At 46.4% G+C, this 27,612-nt stretch overlaps 1 protein-coding gene across 1 annotated transcript in view; it reads left to right on the top strand.

The window, feature by feature from the left end:
- LOC306758576 (lysine-specific demethylase 4A-like) overlaps positions 1-27,612 on the top strand; it is a 39,863-nt gene that overhangs the window by 4,718 nt on the left and 7,533 nt on the right. Inside the window, exons 9-18 of the mRNA XM_079243903.1 lie at positions 49-272; positions 1,201-1,358; positions 3,750-4,378; positions 10,442-11,251; positions 11,337-11,454; positions 11,555-11,730; positions 12,217-12,424; positions 13,464-13,543; positions 18,784-18,839; positions 21,416-21,524. Of these exons, the coding sequence (XP_079100029.1) occupies positions 49-272; positions 1,201-1,358; positions 3,750-4,378; positions 10,442-11,251; positions 11,337-11,454; positions 11,555-11,730; positions 12,217-12,424; positions 13,464-13,543; positions 18,784-18,839; positions 21,416-21,524 (2,568 nt within the window). The remainder of the gene's footprint in view (positions 1-48; positions 273-1,200; positions 1,359-3,749; positions 4,379-10,441; positions 11,252-11,336; positions 11,455-11,554; positions 11,731-12,216; positions 12,425-13,463; positions 13,544-18,783; positions 18,840-21,415; positions 21,525-27,612) is intronic.

Genomic DNA, 27,612 nt, shown 5'->3' with positions numbered 1-27,612 from the left:
ATTGTTTTCTGCTCGTGTAAACCTCCATCTGTCCGTCTGCTGGGTCAGTGCTCGTGTCGCAAAGACATGGTGAAGATTTCCATGGATGTGTTTGTCAAGAAGTTCCAGCCAGATCGCTACCAGCAGTGGCTAGCGGGGCGAGACGTCGTACCCATAGACCACTCGCGTCCCACCCCAGAGGCCAAGGAGTTTTTGGGCGAGTCGTTTAACGACATCGGCAGCACCTGCAGCGCCGCTGAAAGCTGCGGCGAGGACAGCTGTGAGAGGAAGAGGTGTGTCAGGTTCACGTTTTGAGTTAGTTATGAAATATTTACTCATGAATGATTTACTGTCAGTTCAACTTTATTTATAAAACCCTTTGGCACAACAAAAGTCCACACAAAGTGCTCAAAACATCACCTTTAAAACTGCTGTAATTAGTAGGGCTGTGACGATATGCTTTTGTCCCGATTCGACTTCGAATTATTTTTTTTGGGGGGGGTGCCGATTCGACTGAAATTATGTTTCTCGTGATTCTTCAATATTACACTGCAGCTAGATCTTCTTTCTGCTGCTGTAATGCTCAAGAAGACAAGTAAAAAGATCAATAAAAACAATAAAAATGATAATAAAAAAAAATAGATTATTTAATATTTATTTGGGGAAAAAAATCAATTTGTAACAAAAAACTTTAAAATTATGAAGCAAAAAAAAAAAAAAAGATTTTTTTTTTTTTTTTTTTTAAAATTCGATTTCCCACCTCTAATAATTAGATATAATTCACATTCATTTTTATTTGGAACCATTTCTCTACCACACCTGGATGTGCAGGTGTAGGTGCAGTTATGGTAGAAACTTTGCTCAGAACCGTGTTGAACCTAATCCGATCCGTCTCTTCTACCTCCTAACAAAAAGGGGGAGGGGTTAAACTCTGTTCTAAAGGGGCCACTGTCCTGCAGGTTTTCCATGTATCCCTGCTCCAACACACCTGGCTCACACTAAATGGATCCATCAGCCAATGAAGTTCTGCACAAGGACTGATTCATTTGAATGAAGTGTGTTGAAGCAGGGATACATGGAAAACCTGCAGGATTCAGAGAGGATTCAGAGGCTGATTTTACATTATTGTTGTTTTATTTTTGCTGTTGGAAAAGATGTTTCCAGCTGTAAAATCATGAACAGAAAAGGTTTATAACCTCTCCCGTCTTCCTCTTGTCTCAGCACACAGAGAATAGAGACGAAGCGACACCGTGTGTGTCTGGAGGTTCCTGATGAGGTGGTTCCGAAGTGTGAAGATGATGACGAGCAGTACGGGAAGCGTCCCAGACTTAGTCTTATACCTCCTCGCGCTGCCGCACAAGAAGGCAAGAGGAGTAAAGGTACTACCCTCACCAGTTAACTCCAACTAACCCCATCTAGCTTGTTTTTAACCAGTTAACGCCTTCATCCAGCTTGTTTTTAACCATTTAACGCCAACTAACCCCATCCAGCTTGTTTTTAACCAGTTAACGCCAACTAACCCCATCTAGCTTGTTTTTAACCAGTTAACGCCTTCATCCAGCTTGTTTTGAACCATTTAACGCCAACTAACCCCATCCAGCTTGTTTTTAACCAGTTAACGCCAACTAACCCCATCTAGCTTGTTTTTAACCAGTTAACGCCTTCATCCAGCTTGTTTTTAACCAGTTAACGCCAACTAACCCCATCCAGCTTGTTTTTAACCAGTTAACGCCAACTAACCCCATCTAGCTTGTTTTTAACCAGTTAACGCCTTCATCCAGCTTGTTTTTAACCAGTTAACACCAACTAACCCCATCTAGCTTGTTTTTAACCAGTTAACGCCTTCATCCAGCTTGTTTTTAGCCAGTTAACACCAACTAACCCCATCTAGCTTGTTTTTAACCAGTTAACGCCTTCATCCAGCTTGTTTTTAGCCAGTTAACACCAACTAACCCCATCTAGCTTGTTTTTAACCAGTTAACGCCTTCATCCAGCTTGTTTTTAACCAGTTAACACCAGCTAACCCCATCTAGCTTGTTTTTAACCAGTTAACGCCTTCATCCAGCTTGTTTTTAACCAGTTAACACCAGCTAACCCCATCTAGCTTGTTTTTAACCAGTTAACGCCTTCATCCAGCTTGTTTTTAACCAGTTAACACCAACTAACCCCATCCAGCTTGTTTTTAACCAGTTAACACCAACTAACCCCATCTAGCTTGTTTTTAACCAGTTAACGCCTTCATCCAGCTTGTTTTTAACCAGTTAACACCAACTAACCCCATCCAGCTTGTTTTTAACCAGTTAACGCCAACTAACCCCATCCAGCTTGTTTTTAACCAGTTAACGCCAACTAACCCCATCTAGCTTGTTTTTAACCAGTTAACGCCTTCATCCAGCTTGTTTTTAGCCAGTTAACACCAACTAACCCCATCTAGCTTGTTTTTAACCAGTTAACGCCTTCATCCAGCTGGTTTTTAACCAGTTAACACCAGCTAACCCCATCTAGCTTGTTTTTAACCAGTTAACGCCTTCATCCAGCTTGTTTTTAACCAGTTAACACCAGCTAACCCCATCTAGCTTGTTTTTAACCAGTTAACGCCTTCATCCAGCTTGTTTTTAACCAGTTAACACCAACTAACCCCATCCAGCTTGTTTTTAACCAGTTAACACCAACTAACCCCATCTAGCTTGTTTTTAACCAGTTAACGCCTTCATCCAGCTTGTTTTTAACCAGTTAACACCAACTAACCCCATCTAGCTTGTTTTTAAACAGTTAACGCCTTCATCCAGCTTGTTTTTAGCCAGTTAACACCAGCTAACCCCATCTAGCTTGTTTTTAACCAGTTAACGCCTTCATCCAGCTTGTTTTTAACCAGTTAACACCAGCTAACCCCATCTAGCTTGTTTTTAACCAGTTAACGCCTTCATCCAGCTTGTTTTTAACCAGTTAACACCAACTAACCCCATCCAGCTTGTTTTTAACCAGTTAACACCAGCTAACCCCATCTAGCTTGTTTTTAACCAGTTAACGCCTTCATCCAGCTTGTTTTTAACCAGTTAACACCAACTAACCCCATCTAGCTTGTTTTTAAACAGTTAACGCCTTCATCCAGCTTGTTTTTAACCAGTTAACACCAGCTAACCCCATCTAGCTTGTTTTTAACCAGTTAACGCCTTCATCCAGCTTGTTTTTAACCAGTTAACACCAGCTAACCCCATCTAGCTTGTTTTTAACCAGTTAACGCCTTCATCCAGCTTGTTTTTAACCAGTTAACACCAACTAACCCCATCCAGCTTGTTTTTAACCAGTTAACACCAGCTAACCCCATCTAGCTTGTTTTTAACCAGTTAACGCCTTCATCCAGCTGGTTTTTAACCAGTTAACACCAGTTAACCCCATCTAGCTTGTTTTTAACCAGTTAACGCCTTCATCCAGCTTGTTTTTAACCAGTTAACGCCTTCATCCAGCTGGTTTTTAACCAGTTAATGCCTTCATCCAGCTGGTTTTTAACCAGTTAATGCCAACTAACCCCCATCCAGCTGGTTTTTAACCAGTTAACGCCTTCATCCAGCTGGTTTTTAACCAGTTAATGCCTTCATCCAGCTGGTTTTTAACCAGTTAATGCCAACTAACCCCCATCCAGCTGGTTTTTAACCAGTTAACGCCCCCTTCCTGCTGGTTTTTTAACGTTTAACGCCACCATCCAGCTGGTTTTGAGGTGAAAAGCTAGAAATTTATTCAGTTTTTATTTCCTGTGATTTGATTTGCAGGCCCACCAAAGCTGGTTGTCACGCCAACCAAACTGACTTTAATGGACCCACTTCACCGGAGTTTAAGCCAGAGTGGCGGCGACGGCAGTCGGCCTCCTCATTACGCCAAGACTCGTGCACCTGCCATCTCATCTCAGTCGAATGCCAGAAACGGCCATTTACCGGTGTCGGTGGCACCAGCGTGGACAGAGAGCGGCGCCCTGCCTGTCCGTAAAATGGGAGTGGCCAGCCTGTTGTTCCACCGGACTCTAAGCCCTAAAGACGCCCTTCAGGTGCACAGCTACACTATGGAGAAGCAGCAGCAGCATCGCACTCAGCTGCAGGTGCACAGCTACGCCAGGGAGCACCAGCCTCGCCATCCCCAGCACAAAGCCTGCACCGCCACACAGGCGCCGGTCTGCAACCAACCAGAACCACGACCCGAAGTCCGCCTTACCCAGCCTCCACCTAATCACCGAAAGGAAGAGGAGCTCCACATCCAAGAAGAGCAAAAACCTAAGATGCCAGTGGCGGTCCAGGTTCCAGCTGCAGTCAACCCCATCGGTGTGGCTCCCCCCATCCAGACTCAAACCCAGCTTCCAGATGGCAACAAGGTGGAGATGAGTTCTCCTAAAAGCAGCAAGCGGAAGGTCAGTGTTCTCATTGTTACCATATTAAAGATGCAGATCCAGAACTGGAAGATGTTTCATTTAACTGGCTGTATGCTTTAACAGCACCGGCGTGTTTCAGACGTTTTTATGCAGTTGCTCCTTCATGATCTGCACATTGTGCTGCATGTCGTCGCAGGTTTGTCTCCCTCATTTTACATAATGATGTGTACACACTTGGCTTTCCAGAAAAAGTTGTAAAGTGTTGATTTTGTAAAGCAGCGCAGTCTCTGGCCAACGCAGCCACTGGTTTTCTGACGGCGAAGTTTAAGCCCTGGATTTTGCCTGTTGAAATTTGACTGTCTGAATTTTTTCCTTTGATTTCCTTTTTCAATCTTTAAATTTTGAGTCTTGAAGTTTAAAACTCGGCTGCACGGTGGCGCAGTGGTTAGCACTGTGGCCTCACAGCAAGAAGGTCGCTGGTTCGATCCTTGGCTGGTTTGGTCGGTGGCCTTTCTGTGTGGAGTTTGCATGTTCTCCCCGTGTATGCGTGGGTTCTCTCCGGGTACTCCGGCTTCCTCCCACCATCCAAAAGACATGCATGATAGGTTAATTGGTCACTCTAAATTGCCCCTAGGAGTGAGTGTGAGCGTGAGTGTGGTTGTTTGTCTCTCTGTGTGGCCCTGCGATGGACTGGCAAGCTGTCCAGGGTGTACCCTGCCTGTCGCCCAAAGCCAGCTGGGATAGGCTCCAGCTTCCCCGCGACCCTGAATTGGAATAAGCGGTTCAGAAAATGAATGAATGAATGAAGTTTAAAACTCTGAAAACATAGAAGCAAAAGTAAACAATTAGAAAATGATATCTAAATTCAGATTAATACAATTCAGATATGTTAATTTGCTGTTTAAGATTTTGGGGCTTGAAATTTAAAAACTTATAAAATTCAAAATCTGGTGGAACATATTTACTTCCGTACAACAGATGAAGCAGTTTTTAGCTCTTTATTAACGTGAACCATGGGCGCCGTTCAGGTCACTTCAATCATTCAGATCATAAACTGTGCAGCTCCTTCAGGACACGTGTGCTACAACTTTTGTCATTTCAAATCTTTGTAGTTTTTGAGATATTTAGCATTTTGTAAAAATAAATTCAGCCTTGTGATTGGATTAAAGTTCTTCAAACCAAATTCAGATTGGACGTTGAAAAAATTCAGCTCTGCGATTGGTCGGTTTTTGCATAATGAGCTGTGAACTGCTTTGACAGAGTTTTGGAGATCTGCACTGGTTTGCAGTGTCCGGTTCATCAAGTTCCCAGTCTCCATTGTCTTTCCTGCAAAATGTTTGGAACTCTACTCCTTCTACACCTTTTGTCTCACTTTAGCCATTCAAGTATTAAACTCTTCAGCCCATTCAGGAGATATGTGCTAAGATTTTTGGTCTTTCTAATATTTAAACTTTTCAAGTTATTTAGGTTTTTGTCAAATGTGCAAATCCTTTCCTGTGATTGGACAAAACGGAAGTCAGCTCAACGATTCATGTTTTTTGCACCGGTACACGTATACAAGGCACAAGTTCAAATGTATTTAACATGCAGCATTGTCGTTTGGTGGCTGTTGCTTCTGTAAGCTGCTCAATGTGAACGAGTGGTTAAAGCTGCGCACTTCAAGGAGCAAAGGAATTTATTTGAAAATGTCACAGTTCAATATTAAGATTTAGTTTCTACAATGCTCCTTGCAACATTTTGACACTTCAAATAAACTTGAACACACTAATTTTTTTTTTTACAATTAATAAAGTCTTTCAGATCGTCACTGGAGTTTAATTCAACCTTGTACATGTTTTTGCAATCCCGCTGATTGCACACTGCTGGAAGAAGGAAAAAAAGCATTCCCATCCCAATTGGAAAAAATTATTATGCTTTTGCCAAGGTGCAAACGAGCGCAATGGTGGCATAATGAGTAAGTGAGAGTGCTTCAATACAGAAGTGCATGGGTTCAATCCCAGTGCGACACATTGAGAACTCATGTTGGTTAATAAATGGGCATTCACAGTTGCTCCTATTTCAATAATAGCTGTTTCTAGTCTGTTATAAAATCTTTATTTTGTAAAACTGTAAAACTAGGCAGCTGTACATGAAATACACCAGTATCTTACTGGGATACATGTATTGTCTCATGTAACGCTGCCCATCATAATGTTTAAAAAGCAATATTTTGATTTGAATTTTCCATTGACGTTAGCTGAAAGCTAACAACAGTGGAAAATATCATTGGTAGGCAAGCGGTTAGCTTGTGCAAAAAATATAAAGGGATTTAAACTACTTTGTCTATCAGCGAATGTTAACCTGAAAACTAGTCTGTGTTCAATTACAAATTGACTAGAATACCTGGAGGAAAAAATTTTCTGGGTATAAAAGATAACATGAAAAACGCCTGAACTTTCTCTATATTCTGACTAAACTGACTACGGAAAGTCTGAAGGGACAAAACACTACTTCAAAGCAAGAAATTTTATATGATGAAGTTAAAAATCAGATAATTGTTTACATATTTATTTTCTTTGTCAGTATCAGGCCAGTAAGCTCAACACAGGAAGTTAATAATTATCTGACTGCTTGTGTTCACTAGTGAAGAAAGTAACAATTTATAGTGACAAAAATAACAACACAACATGCCACACATAGTGATACATCATAATGCTTCGCTGAACTGAATTAAATTCAATTCAGCTTTATTTGTAGAGAGCTTGACTTCACAACAATGTTTTCATAGGGCACTTTACATACACAAATCAACATACATAAAATTTCAAGCCAATTCATACGTAGCCTTTAGTAGAAACCAACTGATTGCATTGAGTCATGACTTCAATCTAATTCCCCATCCCGAGCTGCACGAGGCGACAGTGGGAAGGAAAAAACAATCTTTTAACAGGAAGAAAACCTCCGGCAGAACGCGGCTCAGGGAGGGCAGCCATCTGCCTCGACTGGTTGGGGTGGAGACGACAGGAAAGACGGATCAACATGTACAACTGCACTTATTCAGAAACACCAGCGTAAAAAAGGAGAAATAAGTTAGAGTTGGTATTATTGGCATAAATTTATACATTTATACATTAGAGAAATCGAGCGAGAGGAGCCTGATGGCTAAAGGCCCTTCCTCCCCTAGTACTCCCATAGTCTGTCCATCAGACAGACTCTGGGAACCACAAGTAAACTTGTAGTCTGAGAGTGAAATGCTCTATTTGGAATATATGAAACTATAAGATCTTTTATGTACAATGGAGCTTGGTCATGGAGAGCTTTATATGTGAGGAGAAGAATTTTAAACTTTATCCTGAATTTGACAGGGAGCCAGTGTATAGAGGCTAAAACTTGTCAAATATGATCTCTCCTGCTAGTCCTCATCAGAACCCTCGCTGCAGCATTTTGGATCAGCTGAAGACTTTTCAGGGCATATTTGAGACAACCCATAAATAAGGAATTGCAGTAATCCAGCCTAATTTTTCTGCATCTTTCTGAGACAAGATACCCCAAATTTTTTGCAATATTACGCAGGTGGAAGAAGGCGGTTCTAGAAACCTGTTTTAAATGTGAGCTAAAAGACAAGTCCTGGTCAATAATGACTAAGATTTCTCACAGTGGTACTGGAGGCCAGATTAATGCCGTCCAGATTTTGTCCTTTGTTTTTAAGGCCCGAAGATAACGATCTCTGTCTTGTCTGAGTTTAAAAGGAGAAAATTCAGAGTCATCCAGGTCTTGATGTCTGTAAGACATCTATGTAATCTAAGAAACTGATTGGTTTCATCTGGCTTCATGGAGAGGTAGATCTGAGTATCATCTGCATAGCAATTAAAATTTATACCATGCTGCCTGATATTATTTCCTAAGGGAAGGATGTATAATGTGAAAAGTATTGGTCCGAGCCCAGAACCCTGAGGAACTCCATGACTTACCCTGGTGTGTGAGGAAGACTCATCATTTACACTTACAAACTGAAGTCTATCAGATAAATATGACTGGAACCAGTCTAATGCGGTGCCTTTAATCCCAATAACATGTTCCAGCCTCTGTAGCAGAATATTGTGTTTAATAGTGTCAAATGCAGCACTGAGATCTAAAAGAACGAGTCCAGACAGAAGTCCTTTATCTGAGGCCATGAGAAGATCATTAGTGATTTTCACCAGTGCTGTCTCTGTGCTATGGTGAGCTCTAAATCCTGACTGAAATTCTTCAGATTGTTTCTGCTCAGATAGGAACATAGTTGTGTTGAAACTGTTTTCTCAAGAATTTTAGACCAGAAGGGGAGATTAGATATTGGTCTATAATTAGCTAAAACTCCTGGAGTTGTTTTTTAAGCTAGTTTATTTACAGCTGTCTTAAAATATTGAGGTACATATCCTATTAATAGAAATGAATTGATCAGGTCCAGTACAGACGTATTGATTAGGAAACACATTTCCTTGAATAATCTGGTTGGGATGGGGTCTAAAACACAGGTTGAAGGTTTAGATGAAGCTATTATGTTGGTTAACTCGGAGAGCTGTACAGGCAAGAAACGGTCCAAATGATAATCAGCTTCTAAAGACGTCTCTAAGGCTGCTGCAGATGAAATAGTATTAGTGTTAAGGTTATTACTGATTTCCTTCCTGATAGAAACTATTTTGTTTACAAAGAAACTAATAAGTCATCACAGCTGAGGTTGAAAGGAATAGATGGCTCAACAGCACTATGGCTCTTCGTCAGTCTGGTTACAGTGCTGAAGAGAAACCTGGGGTTGTTCTTCTTCTCCTCTATCAATGATGAATAATAAACTGTTCTAGCCACACGCAAGGCTGTTTTGTACACTATTAAACTTTCTTTCCAGACTATGCGACACTCTTCAAGCCAGATGAACGCCATTTTCTTTCCAAACGTCTTGTCTGTTTTAAAGCTTTAGAGGAGCAACATTATCTAGTGTTGTACGCATTAAAGCTGTCATTCTAGCAACACATTCATCGACCTGTGTTGGAGTAAAGCTCGGATGGGTGTTTCCTGTCAGGTTAACACATGGTGTTGGAGGAAATACTGCTGAAATAGACTTCTTAAATTTGTTAACACTATCTGACAAACATCGACTATAATAAATTTTCTTCTCAGCCCTTGTGTAGTCAAGTAAAGTAAACTCAAAAGTTATTAAAAAATGATCAGACAGAACAGAGTTATGAGGAAAAACTGTTAGTTGATCACTTTTGATGCCACATGTCAGAACAAGATCCAGAGTGTGACGATGAGAATGAGTCGGTCTGTGGACATTTTGGGAAAATCCAATTGAATTTAATATAGAGTTAAAGGCAATGGTTAAACTGTCATGTTCATCATCAAGATGAATGTTAAAATCCCCCAGAACAATAACTTTATCAGTATTCAGCACTAAGTCTGATAAGAGGTCTGAGAAGTCAGTTAGGAACTGTGAGGAAGATCCAGGTGGACGGTAGACTACTACTAGGAGAAGTGGCTTCTCTGATTTCCATCTTGGGTGGGATAGAGTCAGGTTATCAAAGGTATAGTTACTTTTTTATGTCTAGGACTAATCAATAGCTCTGATTTAAAGATAGCTGCTACACTACCTCTTCGGCCTGTAGTTCTAGGAACATGGAAATTTAGACAATCTAGTGGAGTCTATTCATTAATACTAACATGATCTTCCTGCTGCAGCCAGGAGGATCATGGCTGCAGTCCAGGACTGCACTTAAAATATATTTGTTTTTAGAATTATCAATATAATGATCAAATTATCTATATGAATTTTATTCTAAATGATCTAGCCCTACTGTACAACATTAAAAACAGTGGATGCCTTCATCTGTGGAACCTTGATGAGCAGGCTGACTGGGGTTAAAAGCGTCTACAGACTGGTTTAGAACAAAACTCTGAATGGTCAGCAGTTTGTCTTAGCTCAGATTTAATAAAGTCAACTGGTGTGTGTGTGTCTGCAGACTGGTGTGTGTGTCTGCAGACTGGTGTGTCTGCACTCTGCGCGCAGCATCCTGCTCTGCCTTCTTAGTGACTTTCTGTTGGAGGAACCATCTGCTTACGATCTTTTGTTCATCTTGTTTTAAACTCCAGACGACCCAAAGTCCCCTGAAGGATAACAACATTGTCCTCCTGAAGGACACCAGTCCTGTCCTGCAGAGCACCGGTCCTGTCCTGAAGAGCACCGGTCCTGTCCTGAAGAGCACCGGTCCTGTCCTGCAGAGCACCGGTCCTGTCCTGCAGAGCACCGGTCCTGTCCTGAAGAGCACCGGTCCTGTCCTGAAGAGCACCGGTCCTGTCCTGAAGAGCACCGGTCCTGTCCTGAAGAGCACCGGTCCTGTCCTGCAGAGCACCGGTCCTGTCCTGCAGAGCACCGGTCCTGTCCTGCAGAGCACCGGTCCTGTCCTGCAGAGCACCGGTCCTGTCCTGAAGAGCACCGGTCCTGTCCTGAAGAGCACCGGTCCTGTCCTGCAGAGCACCGGTCCTGTCCTGCAGAGCACCGGTCCTGTCCTGAAGAGCACCGGTCCTGTCCTGCAGAGCACCGGTCCTGTCCTGAAGAGCACCGGTCCTGTCCTGCAGAGCACCGGTCCTGTCCTGAAGAGCACCGGTCCTGTCCTGCAGAGCACCGGTCCTGTCCTGCAGAGCACCGGTCCTGTCCTGCAGAGCACCGGTCCTGTCCTGAAGAGCACCGGTCCTGTCCTGAAGAGCACCGGTCCTGTCCTGCAGAGCACCGGTCCTGTCCTGAAGAGCACCGGTCCTGTCCTGCAGAGCACCGGTCCTGTCCTGCAGAGCACCGGTCCTGTCCTGCAGAGCACCGGTCCTGTCCTGCAGAGCACCGGTCCTGTCCTGCAGAGCACCGGTCCTGTCCTGCAGTGCACCGGTCATGATCCTGAGAATCATCATGTGAGTACAGCGTCGCGTCTGCAGAGGCCTGTGTGTGTCTCGTTCAGACTGAACGGTGTGGCTTTACTCCTTCCTCTTCCTCCAGCAGGTGTCAGCAGAGCAGTCGCTTTGCACGTCGCTGGTCAAAAGAGCGGAGCAGGAAGTTCGTCTGGCCAGGCTGCCTCGTCACCACCCTCTGTTCAGAGAAGTCCACAGTGATGATGGTGAAGATTTATTTATTATTATTGTTTTCTACTTGTGTTCATCAGCATTTCATCTCACCTCTGTTTTTACTCCCTGTCTGTTCTCTCATCCTGCTTTCAGACATTTATGTAGACATGGAGGTGGAGCAGGAGGAGAAGGAGGAGTGGGCCAAGTCTCTCACCCAGCTGTGGCAGTGTCGGCCATGTAACCCGCAGGCAGAGTGGGACTACAACAAAAGCCTGGGCCAGAGAGCCCCATACTGCTGCATCTGCCTGCTGTTCCACACCTACCAGCAGGTACCAGGTCCACCCCAACACTCCTTCATAAAACGCTGCTCTTCATCACCACACCCTGCTCTTCATCACCACACCCTGCTCTTCATCACCACACCCTGCTCTTCATCACCACACCCTGCTCTTCATCACCACACCCTGCTCTTCATCACCACACCCTGCTCTTTATCACCACACCCTGCTCTTCATCACCACACCCTGCTCTTCATCACCACACCCTGTTCTTCATCACCACACCCTGCTCTTCATCACCACACCCTGCTCTTCATCACCACACCCTGCTCTTCATCACCACACCCTGCTCTTCATCAGGAGCTTCTAGTACCGGGTCGGACCTCCTTTCGGTCGGACCGGATCAGAGTGTTTGGGACACTAAAAATGAAAATGAAAAGTTTCTTTGTTGATGGTTTGAGGAGTCGATGTGGGACTAGAAGGTCTGAACAAGTTCTCAACCAGTTATCTAATATCTGTCCTCCCTCCCACCTAAAGTCCGAGTCCAGCAGCGATGACGAGATCCTGGTGAACCGTCCAGATGGTCATCAGTGGTCCAGACCTCTCATCCCTGAGATGTGTTTCAACACCCAGTCCAGTAAGACCAGTGACAGCGTGGAGGGCCAGCTGTGTAATCCCCACATCTCGGAGGACGGGACGAGTCGTCTGGTCAGCTGTGCACAGTGCTGCGTCCGTGTGCACACAAGTAAGCTTTTCCTTCACGCTGCAGCTTGCATCTGGTCGAAGGACCTCTTTAGTGGAATTTTAGGAGTACATTTTATTCTTGAAACCCCCCGAGGTACCACTTGTCTACCTATAGGAACGGTTGTGTGTAACTCTGTGATGGTCATGTGACCCTCCAGCTGGTCTACGGAGGTTTTCCAGCGTTTCTATCCGTCCAGGAGGTTTACAATCCAGACACAACATGTAGTGTTTATTCAGAGACTCTAGATGGTAAATCCACCATTATTTATCACATCTTCATCACCATCACTACCATGTTGCTAAGAGACCTCTATTTTCACCTGGACATGATGATGAAGACACTTCCTGTCAGACTTTCCACCAATCAGAGAGCTTAAACTGACGGTAACATCCAATCAGGAGCAGCCAAAGATCAACAAGTGATGAGAAAAGCAGGAAAATAATGATCCTCTATGGCTGGAATAAAGCCAGGAAGGCGTTTGGGATGCAGCTGAGGTGGAGGTGCTGCAGTGAGGACAGCAGGTAGATAGTAGCAGGAAGAAGTGGAAATGAGGAAAAAGTGTAAATATGGAAATATTTTCTTAGAGTAAAATAAAGAAAATATTAGTAGAACCTGAATTTTAGCTTACTGACACAGTGGATAAAGGGGGAAGATGGAATCACTGAAAGATAGGCCTTGGTTATTTTTAGCATTAAAATGTACATTATATTTACAAAAAATATTCCCATACTGTCATGAAAATAGATTTTTAAAAAAAAGCCTCCAGGACAGATTCCTGGGGTATACTGGTGGTTTTACATAAGGTTAGCCATGGAGACATCGCGCCTGCATGGAGACATCGCGCCTGCATGGAGACATCGCGCCTGCATGGAGACTGGGATTAGGATTCAGTCAGTTTACAGTGGAAACAGCAGGCGCAGCAAACTAAATGTCTGGAGTTTTTAGGGTTAACAGAATACTGCAGAGAACTGACAATACAAACAACCGAGTTTGGATATAAAATAAGATTAAAGTCCTGTGTTTTTGTGTCTCTGTCCAGGTTGCTATGGCGTGTGTAGAGACGATGCGGAGCTGGACGACTGGTTGTGTTCGCGCTGTGAGGCTGGCGCTATCACTGAGGTAAGCCTGCCAGAACTGGACAGCTACGCCGCATCAGCAGGTCACATGACGCCAACATACAGATGTTCACACAGATGCTGCTGCAGTTCAACCTGAAAAGTTATCGTCAGATCCTGCAGGATCCGTTCCACCGCTTCCTTTCTATCAGATACAGTTGTAACATTTCCTTCCCAGAGGTTTCACCAAGTAGCTGAACCCTGAGGCACACCTGAATACAGAGTATACAGAGAATACAGAGACACTGAGACAGATGGGAGTTCTGGCTTCACTTGCTGCATCTTATTTTATTATTCAACAATAAAACACTTCTTACACTTAATGTGACGGCTTAACTTGATTGATTCAAGTAAAACTGATCTGTTTGAAGGAAAATCTCCTGCAATCTTCTAAAAAATGCACATTGAAATAGTTGCAAAAGTCCTTAAAACTGCTTTCACACCAGCATCGGCTAGAGAGGCTTTGATCATCTCGTAAAAAGGTCCAGCTGTCCTGGTAGGACAAGTCCCGCATTGTCCTGCTGCAGAGAGCATCCCCAGCAGTACGATGGTAAACTTGCATGACCTGTAGCAGGAGGATGGCACATCTACCACGTCCTGCTGCAAGAGGATGGTACATCTACCATGTCCTGCTGCAAGAGGATGGTACATCTACCATGTCCTGCTGCAAGAGGATGGTACATCTACCATGTCCTGCTGCAAGAGGATGGTACATCTACCATGTCCTGCTGCAAGAGGATGGTACATCTACCATGTCCTGCTGCAAGAGGATGGTACATCTACCATGTCCTGCTGCAAGAGGATGGTACATCTACCATGTCCTGCTGCAAGAGGATGGTACATCTACCATGTCCTGCTGCAGGAGGATGGTACATCTACCATGTCCTACTGCAAGAGGATGGTACATCTACCATGTCCTGCAGCAGGAGGATGGTACATCTACCATGTCCTGCTGCAAGAGGATGGTACATCTACCATGTCCTGCTGCAAGAGGATGGTACATCTACCATGTCCTGCAGCAGGAGGATGGTACATCTACCATGTCCTGCAGCAGGAGGATGGTACATCTACCATGTCCTGCAGCAGGAGGATGGTACATCTACCATGTCCTGCTGCAAGAGGATGGTACATCTACCATGTCCTACTGCAGGAGGATGGTACAACTACCATGTCCTGCAGCAGGAGGATGGTACATCTACCATGTCCTAGAGCAGGGGGATGGTACATCTACCATGTCCTGCAGCAGGAGGATAGTACATCTACCATGTCCTGCAGCAGGAGGATGGTACATCTACCATGTCCTAGAGCAGGGGGATGGTACATCTACCATGTCCTGCAGCAGGAGGATAGTACATCTACCATGTCCTGCTGCAAGAGGATGGTACATCTACCATGTCCTGCAGCAGGAGGATGGTACATCTACCATGTCCTACTGCAAGAGGATGGTACATCTACCATGTCCTGCAGCAGGAGGATGGTACATCTACCATGTCCTGCTGCAAGAGGATGGTACATCTACCATGTCCTACTGCAGGAGGATGGTACATCTACCATATCCTACTGCAGGAGGATGGTACATCTACCATGTCCTACTGCAGGAGGATGGTACATCTACCATGTCCTACTGCAGGAGGATGGTACATCTACCATGTCCTACTGCAGGAGGATGGTACAACTACCATGTCCTGCTGCAAGAGGATGGTACATCTACCATGTCCTGCTGCAAGAGGATGGTACATCTACCATGTCCTGCTGCAAGAGGATGGTACATCTACCATGTCCTGCAGCAAGAGGATGGTACATCTACCATGTCCTGCAGCAAGAGGATGGTACATCTACCATGTCCTGCAGCAGGAGGATGGTACATCTACCATGTCCTAGAGCAGGAGGATGGTACATCTACCATGTCCTGCAGCAGGAGGATGGTACATCTACCATGTCCTGCAGCAGGAGGATGGTACATCTACCATGTCCTGCAGCAGGAGGATGGTACATCTACCATGTCCTGCAGCAGGAGGATGGTACATCTACCATGTCCTGCTGCAAGAGGATGGTACATCTACCATGTCCTGCTGCAAGAGGATGGTACATCTACCATGTCCTACTGCAGGAGGATGGTACATCTACCATGTCCTGCAGCAAGAGGATGGTACATCTACCATGTCCTGCAGCAAGAGGATGGTACATCTACCATGTCCTGCAGCAGGAGGATAGTACATCTACCATGTCCTGCAGCAAGAGGATGGTACATCTACCATGTCCTGCAGCAGGAGGATAGTACATCTACCATGTCCTGCAGCAGGAGGATGGTACATCTACCATGTCCTGCAGCAGGAGGATAGTACATCTACCATGTCCTAGAGCAGGAGGATGGTACATCTACCATGTCCTAGAGCAGGAGGATGGTACATCTACCATGTCCTAGAGCAGGAGGATGGTGCATCTACCATGTCCTGCAGCAAGAGGATGGTACATCTACCATGTCCTGCAGCAAGAGGATGGTACATCTACCATGTCCTGCAGCAGGAGGATGGTACATCTACCATGTCCTGCAGCAGGAGGATGGTACATCTACCATGTCCTGCAGCAGGAGGATGGTACATCTACCATGTCCTGCTGCAAGAGGATGGTACATCTACCATGTCCTACTGCAGGAGGATGGTACCTCTACCATATCCTACTGCAGGAGGATGGTACATCTACCATGTCCTACTGCAGGAGGATGGTACATCTACCATGTCCTACTGCAGGAGGATGGTACATCTACCATGTCCTGCAGCAAGAGGATGGTACATCTACCATGTCCTGCAGCAAGAGGATGGTACATCTACCATGTCCTGCAGCAAGAGGATGGTACATCTACCATGTCCTACTGCAGGAGGATGGTACATCTACCATGTCCTGCTGCCAGAGGATGGTACATCTACCATGTCCTGCTGCAAGAGGATGGTACATCTACCATGTCCTGCTGCAAGAGGATGGTACATCTACCATGTCCTGCTGCAAGAGGATGGTACATCTACCATGTCCTGCAGCAAGAGGATGGTACATCTACCATGTCCTGCAGCAAGAGGATGGTACATCTACCATGTCCTGCAGCAAGAGGATGGTACATCTACCATGTCCTGCAGCAAGAGGATGGTACATCTACCATGTCCTGCAGCAGGAGGATGGTACATCTACCATGTCCTGCTGCAAGAGGATGGTACATCTACCATGTCCTACTGCAGGAGGATGGTACCTCTACCATATCCTACTGCAGGAGGATGGTACATCTACCATGTCCTACTGCAGGAGGATGGTACATCTACCATGTCCTACTGCAGGAGGATGGTACATCTACCATGTCCTGCAGCAAGAGGATGGTACATCTACCATGTCCTGCAGCAAGAGGATGGTACATCTACCATGTCCTGCTGCAAGAGGATGGTACATCTACCATGTCCTGCTGCAGGAGGATGGTACATCTACCATGTCCTGCAGCAAGAGGATGGTACATCTACCATGTCCTGCAGCAAGAGGATGGTACATCTACCATGTCCTGCAGCAAGAGGATGGTACAACTACCATGTCCTACTGCAGGAGGATGGTACAACTACCATGTCCTACTGCAGGAGGATGGTACATCTACCATGTCCTGCAGCAGGAGGATGGTACATCTACCATGTCCTGCAGCAGGAGGATGGTACATCTACCATGTCCTGCAGCAGGAGGATGGTACATCTACCATGTCCTGCAGCAGGAGGATGGTACATCTACCATGTCCTAGAGCAGGAGGATGGTACATCTACCATGTCCTAGAGCAGGAGGATGGTACATCTACCATGTCCTGCAGCAAGAGGATGGTACATCTACCATGTCCTGCAGCAAGAGGATGGTACATCTACCATGTCCTGCTGCAAGAGGATGGTACATCTACCATGTCCTGCTGCAAGAGGATGGTACATCTACCATGTCCTGCTGCAAGAGGATGGTACATCTACCATGTCCTACTGCAGGAGGATGGTACCTCTACCATGTCCTACTGCAGGAGGATGGTACATCTACCATGTCCTACTGCAGGAGGATGGTACATCTACCATGTCCTACTGCAGGAGGATGGTACATCTACCATGTCCTACTGCAGGAGGATGGTACATCTACCATGTCCTACTGCAGGAGGATGGTACATCTACCATGTCCTGCAGCAGGAGGATGGTACATCTACCATGTCCTGCAGCAGGAGGATGGTACATCTACCATGTCCTGCAGCAAGAGGATGGTACATCTACCATGTCCTGCAGCAGGAGGATGGTACATCTACCATGTCCTGCTGCAAGAGGATGGTACATCTACCATGTCCTGCTGCAAGAGGATGGTACATCTACCATGTCCTGCTGCAAGAGGATGGTACATCTACCATGTCCTGCTGCAAGAGGATGGTACATCTACCATGTCCTGCAGCAGGAGGATGGTACATCTACCATGTCCTGCAGCAGGAGGATGGTACATCTACCATGTCCTGCAGCAGGAGGATGGTACATCTACCATGTCCTGCAGCAGGAGGATGGTACATCTACCATGTTCTGCAGCAGGAGGATGGTACATCTACCATGTTCTGCAGCAGGAGGATGGTACATCTACCATGTCCTAGAGCAGGAGGAAGAAACAGTGGTGCACAATGCCCTCCTCGTAACTATGGTGTTGGAGATGGAAAACCATTCCGAGAAAGAAAAACATCTTCAGTCTAAACAAAAATATGCATCAATCTTTCTAAAAGGTGTGAAAATGTTCGACAGCAACTTTCTATCACCACTAGAGTAGCACATTCACTGTGAAGCATGGTGGCAGCAGCGTCATGCTGCGGGCTGCTCTTCAGCTGGCACCTCACGGTGGAGAAAGTGTCCATTACTTAATTTCCGCAGATATAACACAAAATGAATTGCCTATAAAGATTGCTCAGCATTGTCTCTCTCTATGTCTGAGTCATGGCAGCACATCACAGCAACATCCACACGCAACAAACACATCCATGTCGCTGTTCGTGTTGGTTTATGTTCCCTGTGCGCTGCAGAAGAGGCATGTTGTCCTGGGAAGTCATTTCCTCCCAACTAAAAACCTCCTACTGGGATGTCTCTGCTTTCATGTGCCCTTTTTTCACCTTCACCTGTCCCATTATTTACAAGCTAATTTCTTTAACGTGTTAAAAAGCTGGAATTGTATGAGGGTCGAGAGGTGGGTCATCTGCTGTTTTTCCTCCTGCAGGACTGCTGTCTATGTTCCCTGAGAGGTGGAGCTCTGCAGAGAGCCAACAACGACAAGTAAGCAGCTGAACATCTTTAGTTTTCTTCACACACCTGCCTTCTTATCAGAGATCCTCATTCATACTCCTGTGGAGTATGTATGGACCTGACGAAAAATATTTTTTTTCTTGCTGCCTCGAGAGCAAGAGCTTGGTTCTTGCTTTTCGTGGAGGATGTAACTGCAGAACAATATGTTCCCTGTAGTCAGTCGCTAAAACACCAGAAAAGTCTCCAATAACTCCAGTAAATGTTGCTAGATTTGTTGCTAGTCGCTTTGAAAAAAAAACGTTACCAAGGGGATTTGGAAAGTTGCCAGATTTAGCGAGAAAGTCGCCAAGTTGGCAACAGTGTCTGAATGAAAGCAAAGTGGCTGTGGGAGGAGTTTACAGCACAGCGCTGCAATGCCAGAGACGCTCGATTAGCAGCTGAAGACAGCAGGAGAGGAAACTGCAGAGAGAAAAATAATCACACCCTTTTATTTAAGGGTGGGAAAATTGCATCGAGAAATCTGGATTTTTTTTCTTCACAATTTTAAAATGGATTTCTTTTTGTTAAAAAAAATGATTTTTTTCAAATAAAATGAATGCACTATAAAATGTTTGTCATTTTTATTGTTTTTAATTGATCTTTATACTTGTTTTCTTGGGCATTATAGTAGCAGAATGATGGTCTGGCGACTGCTTTTTTTCCCCCTCATTGAAATGAAGAAAAATGACGAGCAAAAAAGTTTTATAGATTTTTTTTTTTTTTTGTTTTAATCTACAAAAATCTGCAAATCTCGGAGAGTTGTGAGAATCGTAATTTAAATTGAACTGACACCCAAAAAAATCATAATCGAATTGGGACAAAAGCATATCGTCACGCCCCTACTTTTATTTTCATGATTGTTGAAAACCAAGATTGAGATTAAAATCTGCCCTAGCTGGTTCCTGACACTAGGTTGAGGAACTGGAGCAGTGTTCTGCTGGCTCCTGACACTAGGCTGAGGAATCAGTGCGGTGTATTTCTGGTTCCTGACCACAAGGTTGAGGAATCAGCGCAGTGTCCTGCTGGTTCATGACACTAGGTTGAGGAATCAGTGCGGTGTCCTGCTGGTTCTTGACACTAGGTTGAGGAATCAGTGCGGTGTCCTGCTGGTTCCTGACACTAGGCTGAGGTACTGGCGCAGTGTTCTTCTGGCTCCTGACACTAGGTTGAGGAATCACTGCGGTGTCCTGCTGGTTCTTGACACTAACCTGAGGAATCATTGCGGTGTATTTCTGGTTCCTGACACTAGGTTGAGGAACTGGCGCAGTGTCCTGCTGGTTCCTGACACCAGGTTGAGGAATCAGTGCGGTGTCCTGCTGGTTCCTGACACTAGGTTGAGGAACTGGCGCGGTGTTCTGCTGGTTCCTGACACTAGGTTGAGGAACCGGCACCTGTCTTACTGGTTCCTGACACTACGTTGAGGATTCAGCGCAGTGTCCTGCTGGTTCCTGACGTTAGCTTGAAAAACTGGCGCAGTGTTCTGCTGGCTCCTGACACTAGGTTGAGGAATCAGTGCGGTGTCCTGCTGGTTCCTGACACTAGGCTGAGGAATCATTGCGGTGTCCTACTGGTTCCTGACACTAGGCTGAGGAATCAGTGCGGTGTCCTGCTGGTTCCTGACACTACGTTGAGGAATCAGTGCGGTGTCCTGCTGGTTCCTGACACTAGGTTGAGGAACTGGCGCAGTGTCCTGCTGGTTCCTGACACTACGTTGAGGAATCAGTGCGGTGTCCTGCTGGTTCCTGACACTAGGCTGAGGAACTGGCCCAGTGTCCTGATGGTTCCTGACACCAGGTTGAGGAATCAGTGCGGTGTCCTGCTGGTTCCTGACACTAGGTTGAGAAATCAGCGCAGTGTCCTGCTGGTTCCTGACACTAGGTTGAGGAATCAGTGTGGTGTCCTGCTGGTTCCTGACACTAGGTTGAGGAATCAGTGCGGTGTCCTGCTGGTTCCTGACACTAGGTTGAGGAACTGGCGCAGTGTCCTGCTGGTTCCTGACACCAGGTTGAGGAATCAGTGCAGTGTCCTGCTGGTTCCTGACACTAGGTTGAGGAACTGGCGCAGTGTTCTTCTGGCTCCTGACACTAGGTTGAGGAATCACTGCGGTGTCCTGCTGGTTCCTGACACTAGGCTGAGGAATCATTGCGGTGTCCTGCTGGTTCCTGACACTAGGTTGAGGAATCAGTGCGGTGTCCTGCTGGTTCCTGACACTAGGTTGAGGAACTGGCGCGGTGTTCTGCTGGTTCCTGACACTAGGTTGAGGAACCGGCACGTGTCCTACTGGTTCCTGACACTAGGTTGAGGAATCAGCGCAGTGTCCTGCTGGTTCCTGACGCTAGCTTGAAAAACTGGCGCGGTGTCCTACTGGTGTGTTCGTGGAGTTCAAGGAAATGTGTCTCAGCTGTTCCTGTGTTTAACATGTTAAACAGTTACGGGTGCTTAAACACTCATCAGTTGTAATTCTTATTTCTTGCCATTCCTCTGCGAATCAACTTGTTTATATGAGTACATGTTGCACCCTGCCCTCAGTCTGTCCACAATCCGCTTCATGTTTACCCTGTCCACAGATGGGTCCATGTCCTGTGTGCAATCACTGTGCTGGAAGCTCGCTTTGTCAACATCACTGAGCGGAACCCCATCGACCTATCAGCCATTCCCCTGCCACGGTTCAGACTGGTAAGTTGGGTCAGGTCAGTGTTTGGTGGACTTTGTTTGTTCCCATTTAGACAACTGTGGGCATATCAGGGAGCCTTTATCCCAGTATTTTTATCAGAATCCTGGTCCGCTGCTGGGAAAGTCGCTTTGTTTGGGGTCATGTCAATTAATTCTGGTTAGAATCAAAGAATTGGACCAAATACAGGAAGTGGATGACAAAACAAAGATCACTGTGAGTTCAGTGCAAAGCATTAGGGATATAAAAAAAAAACCAAAACATACATGTGTGGGATGATAGAACGGGCGGAATATCTTGTGGTTGAACGTGGAAGTGTTCAGTAATAGTTCTGATCCAGCTCCATGAAAACATGAGTTGATCAATTAATTAATCATCAATCATTTCACTTTATTGTCAGTGTACAGTGTTACCATAGTGATAATATATTGATGATTGTGGTCTCAATAAGTCCCCAAATTTCTGGTCAGAAAAGGGTGAATACCAGAGTTAGCAGGAAGCTGGCAGCTAGCCCTTAACTCATCAGGTCTGTAAGCTAGCGTTTGGAAACCATCTGGTTTTTATGGACCAGATGAGACTCGGTTCATAAGTACATAGAATTAACCGTAATACTACAAACGTGTCCATGACCAGGTTAGAGGAGTTGTTTGTTCCTAATTATTGCCAACACATTTTTCCTGTAGATTCCAGAGAAACATTTAATGACAACTTTTAAAAAATGTTTGTGTTGGATTCATTTCATATCATATCATGATGAGAATCTCCCGTTCCACCACATCATGAGAATCTCCCGTTCCACCTCATCATGATGAGAATCTCCCGTTCCACCACATCATGATGAGAATCTCCCGTTCCACCACATCGTGATGAGAATCTCCCGTTCCACCTCATCATGATGAGAATCTCCCGTTCCACCACATCATGATGAGAATCTCCCGTTCCACCACATCACCATGAGAATCTCCCGTTCCACCACATCGTGATGAGAATCTCCCGTTCCACCACATCGTGATGAGAATCTCCCGTTCCACCACATCGTGATGAGAATCTCCCGTTCCACCACATCGTGATGAGAATCTCCCGTTCCACCACATCACCATGAGAATCTCCCGTTCCACCTCATCACCATGAGAATCTCCCGTTCCACCTCATCACCATGAGAATCTCCCGTTCCACCTCATCACCATGAGAATCTCCCGTTCCACCACATCACCATGAGAATCTCCCGTTCCACCTCATCACCATGAGAATCTCCCGTTCCACCACATCACCATGAGAATCTCCCGTTCCACCACATCACCATGAGAATCTCCCGTTCCACCACATCACCATGAGAATCTCCCGTTCCACCTCATCACCATGAGAATCTCCCGTTCCACCACATCACCATGAGAATCTCCCGTTCCACCTCATCACCATGAGAATCTCCCGTTCCACCTCATCACCATGAGAATCTCCCGTGCCACCACATCACCATGAGAATCTCCCGTTCCACCACATCACCATGAGAATCTCCCGTTCCACCACATCACCATGAGAATCTCCCGTTCCACCTCATCACCATGAGAATCTCCCGTTCCACCTCATCACCATGAGAATCTCCCGTTCCACCTCATCACCATGAGAATCTCCCGTTCCACCACATCACCATGAGAATCTCCCGTTCCACCACATCACCATGAGAATCTCCCGTTCCACCACATCACCATGAGAATCTCCCGTTCCACCACATCACCATGAGAATCTCCCGTTCCACCACATCACCATGAGAATCTCCCGTTCCACCTCATCACCATGAGAATCTCCCGTTCCACCACATCAGGAGAATCTCCCGTTCCACCACATCAGGAGAATCTCCCGTTCCACCACATCATGAGAATCTCCCGTTCCACCACATCATGAGAATCTCCCGTTCCACCACATCATGAGAATCTCCCGTTCCACCACATCAGGAGAATCTCCCGTTCCACCACATCAGGAGAATCTCCCGTTCCACCACATCAGGAGAATCTCCCGTTCCACCTCATCACCATGAGAATCTCCCGTTCCACCTCATCACCATGAGAATCTCCCGTTCCACCTCATCACCATGAGAATCTCCCGTTCCACCTCATCACCATGAGAGTCTCCCGTTCCACCTCATCACCATGAGAATCTCCCGTTCCACCTCATCACCATGAGAATCTCCCGTTCCACCTCATCAGCATGAGAATCTCCCGTTCCACCTCATCATGAGAATCTCCCGTTCCACCACATCACCATGAGAATCTCCCGTTCCACCTCATCACCATGAGAATCTCCCGTTCCACCTCATCACCATGAGAATCTCCCGTTCCACCACATCGTGATGAGAATCTCCCGTTCCACCACATCGTGATGAGAATCTCCCGTTCCACCTCATCATGATGAGAATCTCCCGTTCCACCACATCATGATGAGAATCTCCCGTTCCACCACATCGTGATGAGAATCTCCCGTTCCACCACATCACCATGAGAATCTCCCGTTCCACCACACCACCATGAGAATCTCCCGTTCCACCACATCATGAGAATCTCCCGTTCCACCTCATCATGATGAGAATCTCCCGTTCCACCACATCACCATGAGAATCTCCCGTTCCACCTCATCACCATGAGAATCTCCCGTTCCACCACATCACCATGAGAATCTCCCGTTCCACCTCATCACCATGAGAATCTCCCGTTCCACCACATCACCATGAGAATCTCCCGTTCCACCTCATCACCATGAGAATCTCCCGTTCCACCACATCACCATGAGAATCTCCCGTTCCACCTCATCACCATGAGAATCTCCCGTTCCACCACATCACCATGAGAATCTCCCGTTCCACCACATCGTGATGAGAATCTCCCGTTCCACCACATCACCATGAGAATCTCCCGTTCCACCTCATCACCATGAGAATCTCCCGTTCCACCTCATCACCATGAGAATCTCCCGTTCCACCACATCACCATGAGAATCTCCCGTTCCACCTCATCACCATGAGAATCTCCCGTTCCACCACATCACCATGAGAATCTCCCGTTCCACCACATCACCATGAGAATCTCCCGTTCCACCTCATCACCATGAGAATCTCCCGTTCCACCACATCACCATGAGAATCTCCCGTTCCACCTCATCACCATGAGAATCTCCCGTTCCACCTCATCACCATGAGAATCTCCCGTGCCACCACATCACCATGAGAATCTCCCGTTCCACCACATCACCATGAGAATCTCCCGTTCCACCACATCACCATGAGAATCTCCCGTTCCACCACATCACCATGAGAATCTCCCGTTCCACCACATCACCATGAGAATCTCCCGTTCCACCACATCACCATGAGAATCTCCCGTTTCACCACATCGTGATGAGAATCTCCCGTTCCACCACATCGTGATGAGAATCTCCCGTTCCACCTCATCACCATGAGAATCTCCCGTTCCACCACATCACCATGAGAATCTCCCGTTCCACCACATCGTGATGAGAATCTCCCGTTCCACCACATCACCATGAGAATCTCCCGTTCCACCTCATCACCAGGAGAATCTCCCGTTCCACCTCATCACCATGAGAATCTCCCGTTCCACCACATCACCATGAGAATCTCCCGTTCCACCTCATCACCATGAGAATCTCCCGTTCCACCACATCACCATGAGAATCTCCCGGTCCACCACATCACCATGAGAATCTCCCGGTCCACCACATCACCATGAGAATCTCCCGGTCCACCACATCGTGATGAGAATCTCCCGTTCCACCACATCGTGATGAGAATCTCCCGTTCCACCACATCGTGATGAGAATCTCCCGTTCCACCTCATCACCATGAGAATCTCCCGTTCCACCACATCACCATGAGAATCTCCCGTTCCACCACATCACCATGAGAATCTCCCGTTCCACCACATCGTGATGAGAATCTCCCGTTCCACCACATCACCATGAGAATCTCCCGTTCCACCTCATCACCATGAGAATCTCCCGTTCCACCTCATCACCATGAGAATCTCCCGTTCCACCTCATCACCATGAGAATCTCCCGTTCCACCACATCACCATGAGAATCTCCCGTTCCACCACATCACCATGAGAATCTCCCGTTCCACCACATCACCATGAGAATCTCCCGTTCCACCACATCACCATGAGAATCTCCCGTTCCACCACATCACCATGAGAATCTCCCGTTCCACCTCATCACCATGAGAATCTCCCGTTCCACCACATCAGGAGAATCTCCCGTTCCACCACATCATGAGAATCTCCCGTTCCACCACATCATGAGAATCTCCCGTTCCACCACATCATGAGAATCTCCCGTTCCACCACATCATGAGAATCTCCCGTTCCACCACATCAGGAGAATCTCCCGTTCCACCACATCAGGAGAATCTCCCGTTCCACCACATCATGAGAATCTCCCGTTCCACCACATCATGAGAATCTCCCGTTCCACCACATCATGAGAATCTCCCGTTCCACCTCATCACCATGAGAATCTCCCGTTCCACCTCATCACCATGAGAATCTCCCGTTCCACCTCATCACCATGAGAATCTCCCGTTCCACATCATCACCATGAGAATCTCCCGTTCCACCTCATCACCATGAGAATCTCCCGTTCCACCTCATCAGCATGAGAATCTCCCGTTCCACCTCATCAGCATGAGAATCTCCCGTTCCACCTCATCATGAGAATCTCCCGTTCCACCACATCATGAGAATCTCCCGTTCCACCACATCACCATGAGAATCTCCCGTTCCACCTCATCACCATGAGAATCTCCCGTTCCACCTCATCATGAGAATCTCCCGTTCCACCACATCATGAGAATCTCCCGTTCCACCACATCGTGATGAGAATCTCCCGTTCCACCACATCGTGATGAGAATCTCCCGTTCCACCTCATCACCATGAGAATCTCCCGTTCCACCTCATCAGCATGAGAATCTCCCGTTCCACCTCATCATGAGAATCTCCCGTTCCACCACATCACCATGAGAATCTCCCGTTCCACCTCATCACCATGAGAATCTCCCGTTCCACCTCATCATGAGAATCTCCCGTTCCACCACATCATGAGAATCTCCCGTTCCACCTCATCACCATGAGAATCTCCCGTTCCACCACATCACCATGAGAATCTCCCGTTCCACCACATCACCATGAGAATCTCCCGTTCCACCACATCACCATGAGAATCTCCCGTTCCACCTCATCACCATGAGAATCTCCCGTTCCACCACATCACCATGAGAATCTCCCGTTCCACCACATCACCATGAGAATCTCCCGTTCCACCACATCACCATGAGAATCTCCCGTTCCACCACATCACCATGAGAATCTCCCGTTCCACCACATCACCATGAGAATCTCCCGTTCCACCTCATCACCATGAGAATCTCCCGTTCCACCACATCAGGAGAATCTCCCGTTCCACCACATCATGAGAATCTCCCGTTCCACCACATCATGAGAATCTCCCGTTCCACCACATCATGAGAATCTCCCGTTCCACCACATCATGAGAATCTCCCGTTCCACCACATCAGGAGAATCTCCCGTTCCACCACATCAGGAGAATCTCCCGTTCCACCACATCATGAGAATCTCCCGTTCCACCACATCATGAGAATCTCCCGTTCCACCACATCATGAGAATCTCCCGTTCCACCACATCATGAGAATCTCCCGTTCCACCTCATCACCATGAGAATCTCCCGTTCCACCTCATCACCATGAGAATCTCCCGTTCCACCTCATCACCATGAGAATCTCCCGTTCCACATCATCACCATGAGAATCTCCCGTTCCACCTCATCACCATGAGAATCTCCCGTTCCACCTCATCAGCATGAGAATCTCCCGTTCCACCTCATCAGCATGAGAATCTCCCGTTCCACCTCATCATGAGAATCTCCCGTTCCACCACATCATGAGAATCTCCCGTTCCACCACATCACCATGAGAATCTCCCGTTCCACCTCATCACCATGAGAATCTCCCGTTCCACCTCATCATGAGAATCTCCCGTTCCACCACATCATGAGAATCTCCCGTTC

The sequence above is a fragment of the Telmatherina bonti genome, assembly GCF_933228915.1.
Source record: "Telmatherina bonti genome assembly, chromosome: 7".
Lineage (NCBI taxonomy): Eukaryota > Metazoa > Chordata > Actinopteri > Atheriniformes > Telmatherinidae > Telmatherina > Telmatherina bonti.
Note: the sequence above shows the minus strand (reverse complement) of the source record. Positions and strands in the feature narration are given on the sequence as shown.